The sequence below is a fragment of the Podarcis bocagei genome, assembly GCF_964188305.1.
Source record: "Podarcis bocagei genome assembly, chromosome: 18".
NCBI classification, from domain to species: Eukaryota; Metazoa; Chordata; class Lepidosauria; order Squamata; family Lacertidae; genus Podarcis; species Podarcis bocagei.
In genome coordinates, this window is record NC_138144.1 from 10,675,508 (window position 1) to 10,687,777 (window position 12,270).

The 12,270-nt window shown below is 47.4% G+C and overlaps 1 protein-coding gene across 3 annotated transcripts in view; it reads left to right on the forward strand.

Moving 5' to 3' along the window:
- GRIN3B (glutamate ionotropic receptor NMDA type subunit 3B) overlaps positions 1 to 6,154 on the forward strand; it is a gene marked incomplete at its 5' end in the record, with an annotated part of 38,522 nt that extends 32,368 nt beyond the window's left edge. For 2 of the 3 annotated variants that reach the window (XM_081177637.1, XM_081177638.1), the window contains 2 exons: positions 394 to 461; positions 2,389 to 6,154. In XM_081177637.1, coding sequence (XP_081033763.1) covers positions 394 to 461; positions 2,389 to 2,782 — 462 coding nt within the window. In that variant the 3' untranslated portion in view covers positions 2,783 to 6,154. The remainder of the gene's footprint in view (positions 1 to 393; positions 462 to 2,388) is intronic. The other variant, XR_014003633.1, reaches the window with a different exon arrangement.
- Positions 6,155 to 12,270: the final 6,116 nt, after the last annotated feature.

Consider the following 12,270-nt stretch of genomic DNA (forward strand, 5'->3'; position numbering starts at 1 on the left):
GTGTCTCAAAAGAACCGGTTCCCAAGCTTGCGTTGTTGATAGGATTTGCAGCTTAAATTCAAATAAGGGAAAGCTAATTTGCAGGGGCGTTGCTGCAAGGTGTTTCTGGTTTCAACCAGTGGGTTGGGGTGGATGACCTCCTGGGAACCCATCCAACTCTATGGTTCTGTTGCATGCTGATTGGACCACTTTCCTGCTTTCTGCTCACGTTGCAAAGCATTTAACTGTGAAAACCTGAGGATTCCCAAGGAAATCATGTTTCTGAGTATCAGTGGGAGCTGCATGCACCTCACATGCTCAGAGACACTGTGGGTTTTTTTGCCAATTTAGATGTTATCTAGCCAATCTGAGGCCTCACCATTACTTCCTTAATTTGTTTTTAATATATGCCAGAAAATCCACCGGGCGCTGAACATGGGTTTGGAGGAGCAGAGGAACAAAAAGCTGAATTTGGAGAAAAGGTAAATAAGGAAACATTCCGCACTCGGACTTGCTGCTTGCTCTGAACTCTGTTGCTTTATCTCGGGATAAATTTTGCAGCCGGAAAGAATTTGGCTTCCATCGTCCAGATTTAATCAGCTGCTAAGGAGGAGTTTATGCCATTGGGCTTTTCTTCCTATATACATAAAATTGTAAGGCTGTTGTCATGCTATCTGATGCAGGACTTTCTCAGGGGGCACTAAGAAAGATGGAAGTGTAGTGATGGAGGAAGGGGGAGGCTGTTGTTGTAGGACAGGGATGTCCAACAGGTCCATGATCTACTGATAGATCCCTGCGAGGTTTTGGTAGATCGTGGTAGATTGCTGGCTCCCTTTCCTTAGCAGTGGTAGAATAGATTCCAGCCCCCTTGGCCCGTCCTCCATTGTAGCACAATCTGCCGAAGGGAAGTTTTTAATTCTGTGAGTAGATCGCAGTCTCTTGGGAGTTGGCCACCCCTGTTGTAGGAGAGGCAGCCACTCCACATCAGGATTTGACCAGGCGCCCAGTATAAACTAGCATATGCAAATCCCATGCAAATTAGCATATGCAAATGTCATGCAAATTAGTACAGACAAACGTTATGCAACACAGCGCAGGGAAACGTTGTGCAGCTTAGCATTGGCAAATGTCATGCAAATGTCCCCCAAATTAGCAAGGGCAAATATGCAAACCAGCACAAGCAAATGTAAATTGGCATAGGCAAATCTTATGCAAATTTCCTTTGGGAGCCTGTGCACCAAGCTCTTTAACCACCCAGCAGTGCCCCCACAATTGGACATGAAGCTCACTGGGAGACCTAGGGGGGCAATTACTGCTTCTCAGCCTTCCCTACCTCACAGGGTTGTTGTGCTTTTTCCTCTCTCTTTTTGTCCAAACTAAGACTTTGATCTAAATACAATAATGAGAAAGGGGTTGGGAGAGAGAAAGGAAGGGGGGGGGGGGAAGAAAGAAAGAAAGAAAGAAAGAAAGAAAGAAAGAAAGAAAGAAAGAAAGAAAGAGAAATAAAATTCAGAAGGGAAAGGACTTCCGATGCTTCATCTATTCGCTACAAATATAAACAATATTCACTCAACAAAGCTATTTTCTATAAGCAAACATGATCTTCAATCCTTGAATCCTAATGTCATTATTTCTTTTTCTTTTTCACGCAAAATCTTTCCAATCTTTAACAAATGTTAACAATGACTTTTCTCTGATTAAACATGTCCATTTGCCATCTCAGCTCAGTCCATAAGTTTTAATAGCCATTCTTCCATCGTTGGTCATGATTTGTCCTTCCACCACATTAGCGCATGTAAAAGTCTCACAGCCATGAACATACAGTGGTACCTCGGGTTACAGACGCTTCAGGTTACAGACTCCACTAACCCTGAAATAGTACCTCGGGTTAAGAACTTTGCTTCAGGATGAGGAACAGAAATTGCACGGCAGCAGTGGGAGGCCCCATTAGCTAAAGTGGTGCTTCAGGTTAAGAACAGTTTCAGGTTAAGAACGGACCTCCGGAATGAATTAAGTTCTTAACCCGAGGTACCACTGTATCTGACTTTTAGAAGACATCTGTATTGGGAAGTTTTTCAATGTTTGACATTTTATTTTGTTTTTATATATGCCAGGGTATAAATAATAAAATTCTAATAATAATAACAATAATTTATTTATTTATACCCCGCCCATCTGGCTGGGTTTCTCCAGCCACTCTGGGCAGCTTTCAATATAATATTAAAATACAATAATCTATTAAAAATTAATTATTATTACTCCAACTCTACAGTTCTATGCTTCTATTATATGTTCCCACTGTGCCATCCGTATACGATCTGCCTTGAGCTCCTGGGAGGAAAAAGTGGGGCATGAATGAATAAAGAGAGCCAATTCTCCCTCTTTTCTCCTCTCCGCCTTCCCTCAAAGGTGCAACATCCAAAAGAGCCAAGAGGAACCAGAGGCCCCCCCGCCGCCCTCCAACCAGCCAGGTTGGAACAACCTCCGCCGGGCAGCCGTGAAGAAGGAGGACAAGCGCGTCCACTTCAACATCGAGAACGCCCCGGGCGAGGCTTCGGATGAGGAGCGAGAGGCCCCCGTCTGGCACTGCATGAACGGCCAGGATCCGCAGCAGGGCAGCAAGGAGGACAAAGAGAAGGAGCTGAAGGAGCTGGAGAGCAAGATCGAGGACATGCGTGAGCAGCTGCGGGCTGCCCTGGTGCGCAAGAGCGAGCTGATGGTGGCGCTGGGGCCACCACCCAAGGCACCCCGCCTGCCGCCCGCCCTCAAGGCCTTGATCAAGGAGAGCAACGAGGACAGGTGATGCCCAGGGGCGGGGGCCGCCTCTCGCCGGCTGGCAGTGCGGGGCGGCTCCAGCCAGTTGTGGAGACGGACAGCAACGAGCGCTCGGGCTCTGGAACACTTTCGGAAAGGCTGCAGGAGGACTTGTGGGCTGGAGCGCTGCTGGGCTACAGCTTGGGGTGGCCAGCCGTGGGTGCAAGGAAAAGGTTTGCTCTTGACTCTGCTACGTTTCCCGGAGCTGTTTTGCAAGAGGAGGCTGCAGCAGGTGGCGTGAAGAGCCTGCACTTTGCATGCAGACGTTTCCAGGATCAACTCGCGGCAATGCCAGTTTTTGTTTTTTTGAAGATCTCCAGTAGCAAGCGAGTCCCAGGAGAGAGCCGTTATATATATATAAGGCTGCTTTGTTCGTACGTTCAGACCCCGACACACTAGATCTCACCGCCGCAAGCTGGTTCTTGGTATGTTCGCCAAGCAGCCGCTGGGCACATAGGAGCAGGCCTGCAAGCAATCAGTTGGCGCACTCTCCGGCCACCAGGTGCCGTCCCTCGCAGGATCCAGTGAAACGTATATTGGAATGGCAGAACAATCAGGAAGGGGGAAATGCAGTTGGTCAGGGACAAAACACAGAGTTTTGAAAGGAAGGCAGTCTGAGGTCCAATCCTTTGCAGTGACACCAGGTCTTGGGAGGGCTGTTGTCTTTGAGCCCCTCCATGTAGGACTCCAACTCCCAGCATTCCCAGGGCCAGTGGTCAAGGAGGAGGATGGGAGTTGGAGTCCTGCAACACCAGGAAAGCCGTGGGTGTCCTCAGCAGTGTCAAACGAGAGATGTCTCTGTTCAGAAGAGGCATTCTTTCCTGGGAGCAGGGAAGGCCTCTTCAGAGGTCAGGGCTGCTGACCAAGAGGCGGGAGTGATGGGCACCAATCTGGATGGTTCAAAACAGGACCAGATAAATTTGCGGAGGAAGAGAGGGCGATTGAGGGCCACTGGTGAGGTTGGGCAGTATCTGGTTTCCAACATTGTGATAGATATCACCAGCTAAACATTGCGATACATAGATATGTCACGATGTCTGAAATAAGGATGGAGCTATGTAGAGGCAATGGCTGGTCCCACATTGTGTTTTTTGCATAGCACACAAACAAATTATGATATCACGTGATGGACTTCAAACCGGTTTTGGATGATATGTTGATATATCACCCAGCCGTAGCTACGAGCCAGGACAGCTGTGCTCTCTGTGTCCACGGTCAGAGCAGCCACGCTTCTGAATCCCAGTTGCTGGAGACCTTGGGGCGGTGTGTGTCAGGGGGAGAGATGCTGCTGCTTGCATCTTGGGGGCATCTGGTGAGGAGAGGGGGCTAGACTAGATGCCTCTCTTTGTCCTCAACCAGCTGCAAAACTCATCTCGAGTTCTTTTGAGCTGGGAGTTCAGCAATTTCTTGGAGGGCCACAAGACTCCCCCACGATGCCTGGGGTGGACGCCCCATGGTCTGACGCTCTTAATGGCAGATTAAGATGTTCACATTTCGGAGGCTTTCGGTCTATTTCTGATAGGGCCTTTCCTTTGCCTTTCTGCAGGCGGTTTTATTTTAATGCATTTATTCCTTACGATGACCTGTTGGGTTTCCTGCACAGCTCAGAGCCCTTTGGCCTAATCAGGCTGCAACCTGGCAATTATTATTAATAATAATAATTAAGAGATTGCATTGTTTGGGCTCAGATTGCTAGCATTTCTCACGTCCTGTTCGAATGCAGTTGTGGGGCTAGGCTGCCAAAGAGGTTCTTAACCAATGATTGACAAGATCGAGAGCCAGTGGGAGCAACACGGACTCTTCATGCACCCTCCCCTAGCCCCTCCCTTGAGTGGCCCTTAATGGCTGGCATGGGCCCAATCCGCACTATAGAGATAAAGCAGTGCCATGCTGCTTTAAATGCTCTTGGCTTTTTCTCCCAAAGCATCCTAGTTTGCTTGGGGCACTAAGAATCGACAGCAATTCCTGGAGTGGTTTAACAACCAATCAACCACTTTGAGAACTGCAAATTCTCTGGGAGGGAGAATAGGGGGCACCCTAATGATTCTCCTCACCCTGAACAAACTCCACTTCCCAGAACTCCATGGGGGAAACTGAGGCTCTTTGAAGTGGTATCATAGCACCAGAAATGCATAGCTGACTAGGAATGCCAGAATGGAATCATGTGATTTGGGCCTTACAGATCCTTGCCAGTGTGCTGTAGGCTACTAGCCACAGTCTTCTGCTGGGATACCATCCCATTCTCAATTTTACGATGAACAATCCAAGATCTGTTGAGCAGCTCAGGTTTGGCGAAGGTCAACTGGAGCCAGCAGCTCAGGTTTCGCAAAGTTTAGCCTAAGTAACTTGAAGAACTGGAGGACAGGGTAAGGGGCTTGTGCAGAGTTTAGTGGGCTTTTTGTTCAGACAGTGCCAGTTTAGCAAAACTGGGTGGGGTGTTCTGCTTTGATCAAGCAGCTCATGTTTAGCAATGCTTAGCTTATAGCAAAGATTAACTAACTTGCCAAGGAGCAGTGGGACTTTTTGCGGATCTGCGATTTGACTGAGCCACAGAATAAGTGGAAAGCTTCTTCCAAAATTAGGTTGCAGAGGACATATTGCAAATGACATCATTGCTCGGGCAAAGATCAGTTCCCAGGAAAGTCTTGCTTTCATTAATCAACAGTATAATTAAGCTCAGATGTGATGCTGGTTTTTGCCAATGCTTCCAGTTGGAACAAGGGAGGGGGGCATAGCTATTGGGGATCCTCAGATTGCTGGTATAATTTATTATCCCCCTCCTCCTTTCTGCTTATCCTCACAGCACGTAGGTGCAGCGAATGAACCTGCTGTGCCCATTTTGCAGCAGGGAAAAACTGAGGCTGAGAGGCAACAAGCCAGTTCACAGTTCATTCAATGCTGGCGCCCTCCAAGAAGACCCACAACGAAAGAGTGAAAAAATTCACCCATGTAATCGTCACTTGCAAACACATATTGAAAGAGCCAGATCGGTGTCTGTTAAATATGGGTGGATTGTTGAAGGGAACATCAAAATTATGCAAAATAGAATAGTATAGCTATATAGAACAACTTTGTAACATGAAAAGGAACACATTAAAACTGGTATTACTTTTAAATGCTCATTTGTTAGAAAGAGAATTCGACCTGCCTGTTCTTTTGCTCTGGTTGTACAGAGCATTTTAAATTGATTCTCTGTGTATGTGCATGTATCTTCCTAAATATATAATATTGTAAGGCTGTCATCACGCAGATCTGGGCTTGCACTACAAATCCTCCACTGTGGGCTGGGTGATGCGGACCCTACATTTTTATGCATATAAGAAGATATATACATGGAATAGTGGCTTCATAATAGATCACTGCAGGAATCATAGAATCATAGAGTTGGAAGACACCACAAGGGCCATCGAGTCCAACCCCCTGCCAAGCAGGAAACACCATCAGAGCACTCCTGACATATGGTTGTCAAGCCTCTGCTTAAAGACCTCCAAAGTAGGAGACTCCACCACACTCCTTGGCAGCAAATTCCACTGTCAAACAGCTCTTACTGTCAGGAAGTTCTTCCTAATGTTTAGGTGGAATCTTCTTTCTTGTAGTTTGGATCCATTGCTCCGTGTCCGCTTCTCTGGAGCAGCAGAAAACAACCTTTCTCCCTTCTCTATGTGACATCCTTTTATATATTTGAACATGGCTATCATATCACCCCTTAACCTCCTCTTCTCCAGGCTAAACATGCCCAGCTCCCTTAGCCGTTCCTCATAAGGCATCGTTTCCAGGCCTTTGACCATTTTGGTTGCCCTCCTCTGGACACGTTCCAGTTTGTCAGTGTCCTTCTTGAACTGTGGTGCCCAGAACTGGACACAGTACTCCAGGTGAGGTCTGGCCAGAGCAGAATACAGTGGCACTATTACTTCCCTTGATCTAGATGCTATACTCCTATTGATGCAGCCCAGAATTGCATTGGCTTTTTTAGCTGCCGCGTCACACTGTTGGCTCATGTCAAGTTTGTGGTCAACCAAGACTCCTAGATCCTTTTCACATGTACTGCTCTCAAGACAGCACACAAGGAGGTGTGTGCTCAAAACCAACTCATGCAGGTTGATCCCCCCCCAAAAAAATTAGTATTTCAGGTTCTTCCCATTCTAATTTGTTCATATGCAGAAACATAGTTGTTCTATTGACACATCCACACCATATATTTGAACACACGGCTCCCCCTGCCCCAATAGTCCTGGGAACTGTAGTTCACCCCTCAAAGGGTTACAGCAGAGGTCCCCAAACTAAGGCTCGTGGGCCGGATAAGGCCTGAAGGACTCGTTTATCCAGCCCGCGGTGACCCCCGCTGCCGCCGCCCGCTCTTACCGGCGCTGTGCTGCGCGGCTACCCACTTCCGGGTCAGAGGAGCACTGGAAATAGCTTGAGCACATGCACAAGCATTATTTGCGCATGCGCAAGCGTTATTTCTGGTGCACATCCGGGTCAGAGGAGGCCCGTGCACATGCGCACAAGCTATTTCCAGTGCTCCTCTGACCCAGAAGTGCGCCGGAAATAGCGTGTGCAGACGCATATGGGCACGTGCTGCCCTCTGGTTCACTGCGCAATCGGCGCTGGAGACACCGGCCCGAGGCGTGGTAAGTTTGCTGACCCCTGGGTTACAGCATGGGTAGGCAAACTAAGGCCCGGGGGTCAGATCTGGCCCAATCGCCTTCTCAATCCGGCCCACGGACGGTCCGGGAATCAGTGTGTTTTTACATGAGTAGAATGTGTCCTTTTATTTAAAATGCATCTCTGGGTTATTTGTGGGGCATAGGAATTCGTTCACCCCCCCCCCATATAGTCTACAAGGTCTGAGGGACAGTGGACTGGCCCCCTGCTGAAAAAGTTTGCTGACCCCTGGGTTACAGTGTCCAGCACCATTAACGAACTACAGTTTCCAGGCATCTGTATGGAAAGGCGGCTGCTTCAAATGTTTGGTATAGATGTGCTCTATATACGAGCCTGTTTTGTGGAGGTTTGATGTTCAGACCCCATTTCCTTGCAGATGTAATGCTGCAATACTCTAATGATGCAAATCACAAGCAATCACCCCAAAAGCTCACCTAGCTACTGGCTAGGCAAAGGCTTGAAAAAGGAACACAAACCAAACCCGCAAACAAGGTAAAAATTCAGGGTGGGGGGGAATCCCTCTCCGCTGGAAGAATTTATTACAAAAATAACAGCACCTTGCTCGAAAACCCCAGCTGTCAAATATTCATTAAAAATAATAATCTCAGTACACCCACATTTCAGAGCTCATTATACCTTCTGCTTCAGGGGAAAGAAAATGTAGCAGGTTCTATTGTTTATTTATTAAAAACAGACCTCTTTGTTTTTTTTATTCAGCCTAGCCAGAAGCTGTTCTGATTATGCTCAGGATGTAATATTATTTTCATTCATGAATTGCCTTTCACATAAGATATACGAAATGCAGGACAGGGGATGAGATTATAAGGGGGCAGGGAGGTAAGAAAGACTTGGAAAATAACCCAAAATGCAATCTGTATTCCAAGTAAGAGGCTCTGTTTGAAATAATTTGATGTATTTTTGAGACGCCACTAATGCCATCACTCTTGAATTCATCCGTTGCAACTGATGCAGCACTAAGCTCGGTTTTGGACTCCAAATCCCATCAGCTGCAGTGTTATACAGCTGCACTGGCTGATGGGAGCTGTAGTCTAAACTTCTATAGGGTGCTTGGTTGGCGAAGGCTGGCATTTAGCCTTTGGGCACCCAGAGGGGGTCCTGCTCCTAATGATGGGCAGACAGATGGTACAGGTAGCCTTCCAGATGTTGCTTGACTACAATTCCCATCATCCTCAGCGATGCTTGCTGGTGCTGTTGGGAGTTCAGCAACACCCAGTGCGGTGTCGGTTTCCTCTCCTTGGAGATCAGGGATGGGGAACGTTTGGCTGACATTGGATTCTGGTGCCCATTGGATCCTAGGAACAGAGGATGATGGGAGTTGTAGTCCAACAGAACACCTCCGGTTCAGTTGCTGGCATCTACCTTTAAAAAAGCAACTATAGGGCAGGGCAACAAGCATTTTCAGCTTCATATGATGGCAGAATTGCACTGGATCATCTCATTTCCTAGAATCGCAGAGTTGGGACACCCAGTGGTCCTCTAGTCCAACCCACTGCGATGCAGGAATAAAATAACAAAACTACCACAGATCCGAATTAATGCAAGCCCAAAGGCTCCCTGTTAGGCACACATGCAGCTACTTGACCAAATATTTGGATGTTGACAGATAATATATATAAAACAAATTTAGAGGGGGTTGAATGTATGAGAGAACTTTGGAACCGTGGTTAAGCCTCGGATTTTGGTCAAAAGACTAGCTCCATTGCTTATTACAATACTCAGCAGACTTTAAGGACTCCCAAAAACAGCTTTCTGTCGTCTTCTTAAAAAAAGATTAGGATACGTTTCTTGGAAGAGTTGTAGCTGAGTTGCGCAGCACCCGCTTCGCAGTCAAGACGGTCCCGGGTTCAAATCCTGAATTTCCAGGTAGAGCTGGCCGTGTTCCCTGCCAGTAAGTGTAGAGCTGTAAGCTAGCTGGACCAACTGCAAGGTAACTTTACTACTCAGAATAATGAGGACTAGGAACTTCTATTTTGAAGGTGGGAGAGCATCTCCTTTGCATGCAGAAGATTGCAGGTTCAATGCCCAACAGCATCTGCAGGTAGTGGCTGTCTCAAAACCTCTGAGCTAGACGGACAAATGCGCTAACTTCTGTCATTTGTTTGCTTCTGTCTAGCTGTGTTCTGGAAACTCACAAAAAGTGTCTAGAATTCTTGACATCTGGAATATAGAGGGTGGTGTTTCTGCAGATTATACGTTGGGGCAAAATAACCTCAAGAAGTTGCCACAGATTTCAGGCTGCAGCGTGGCAGGTCATGTTCAATTTAGGCTGATAACCACCGGGTGAAACTCTTCACAGAGGACGCCAATATCAGTTGGGACCACTCCTTGAGGCTTGGTCATTGGAGTGGAGAAAATAAACGACACAGCATTTCAAAGAAATAAGGGTTGCGGCCAGTGTTAGACTTGCTCAAAGCGAACTTACGGAAATCAATGCATGTGACTAATCTAGGTCCGTTTTGCTCTGAGAAAGCCTTTGCTGGAGACAACCCTAAGAGGTCGGGCTGAGACTGCGGACAGGAGCTGCTGGGCCGTGTAGGAAACTGAGATACGAAAGCTAGGAGCTAAATGGCACCTTAAATCTAGGTTATGGGTGCAACAACGGAATGTCTACACACTTTTTAATTAACAAGAATACAAAGCTGAAAATTAATGAACTGCAGCTAAAAAAATTTTCACATGCTCTAGACCTTCCCCTGACCACCCCGCTAATATTCTTAAGAGGATCTCCTCCAGTCTTCAGAGAGTAGCTGGAAGTGGGGAGGCTGCAAAATCTTAGGCTCAGGACTGCACTGCTCTCAGAAACTGCTCGTGCTCATGAAATTCCGTCACAAAACGCGCCTAGAACAATGGGAGTTTCAAACACGGCTGCCGGGGATGGCTGATGCGACGAGCATTACGTTTGTTTAATTCTGGGATTTTGTGGGGTGCAGAGCAAGTATTTGTGGTGCTGAGCGGAAGACAACTGATTGATTTTGGGACGATTGTGTGTAAAATGGAGATTTGGTGTTTCAGCACTCCATGAACTGGGTGTTTCTCCGGAACAGAAGCTGCCTTGCAGACATGACTGGATCTTGCACGGCTTGGGGGGGCGGGCGAAGTTCTCCCTCTCTGCCCCGGCCCCATATCGTACTCTGTTCCATCCCAAAGTTAAGGGAAAAAAGGAGCACGGAAGCAATGCTGTTAGATATAGTATTTATTATATATATAATATATATAATATATACATACTTTTTTGTACATTAAATAGAATGAACTCTACTCTTCATTCCTGGTATAGTTTGGTGTGATTCTTCTCTCTTTCTCAACCCCTCAATCCTTTCTGCCTGACGATTACAACGTAAAAACCCTAATGTCCAAGTACAAGCATACAAGCACTCCATTGCCAAGCAGAGATGGGCGGGCGGGCAGCGAATGATCCCACCAACATATTGCACATGAATGGGGGTCGGGGGGGGGAATACCACCACTATGCTTGTTGTCGGCCAACCCACCCTCCACCCCAAAACTAAAACTACTTACACGTCACCCATCTAAGGGATTCTCCCTTCCCTGGCTTTAGGGTAGAGCACAGCAGCCCAAGGTGATTTTGACTGCAAAATCAGAGCATCTCACAGACGCTCCTGGGCTCCAGTCTCAAAAAAGGCTGCTGCTTGCACTTTGCACCTCATGGCAGAACTAAAAAAATAAGAATTAAGATGCCCAGGGTCCTTGGCTCCTGCCTGCTCCCAGGGACCATGTGGCAGGACAGTGAGGTCATAGGGGCAGGGTTTCCTTAGGTCCAGCCGTGCTACCCCCTGAACCTTCCAGCCTCCGAATTCCCCTTGCTATTGCTAGATCACCTGAGTACAAAGGCACTCAAAAGTTTGGAGCCAGCTGCGTTCTACGATGCTTCCTATTCCCAGCTAGCGCGCACACACATGCACCCCACAATTTAAGGGGTAGAGCTCTGCTCCAGAAAGGGATGGGCAAAGACTCCTGGGAAGCGGGTCCTTTTTTGGGAGGGGTGCCCCTTGCCCCCCACACCACTCTCTTATGTTTCCAGGAACTTAGGTGGCATTTTTTGACGTGCACACTCTTCAAAACACATCCTGCTTACGAGATAAGGCACTGGGCTGGGAAACTTTTTAGGGTGGGGGAGTGGAGAATAATCCTAAATTGCCACGCTGGGTAAAACAAGAACTGAGTTCACCTGTCAACAGCTGTGCAAGGGCATAAGAGAGAGGGAGCTGCGAGGGTTCTCACCAAATGACAGCTTTAAAAAAAAAAAAATACCACCCAATTTTTAAAGCACCCAAAAAGCCCCCTCATTTTAGAAAGAGTGTTGACAGCCACCCGGTCCTCTCTCATCAAGGCCATGTCAGACTGAAAATCAGGAGCTGCTCCCTCTCGCAGTCGCTAAGGATGCAACTTGCTAGAACCTTGGAGCTCTGGGAACAAAATAACTGCTGGGCTTTCCTATGTAGAGGTTAAAAACAGGGGGGGGGGGGGACGACAACACACAGTCCAGCGACCAGGCAAGCCACTGCAAAGGGGGTGTGTGGCTTTCTGAGGACCCCCTCCCCCAGTGGCCAAAAAGGGCCTCCTTGTCAAGAGAGAGATAGAATTCACCTCCAGATCTTCCCCTTCACGTTAATTTTTAAAAGCGCCCTTCTAACAAGAAAGACCTATTGCTGTTTTACTCTGAAAGAGGCTGCGTATGTGCATCTATACACGAGGCTTCTTTCAGAGTAAAATGCAGTCTGTCCCCCATGCTAAAAAGGAAAAAAGGAAAGGAAAAAGCCAGGCAGACGT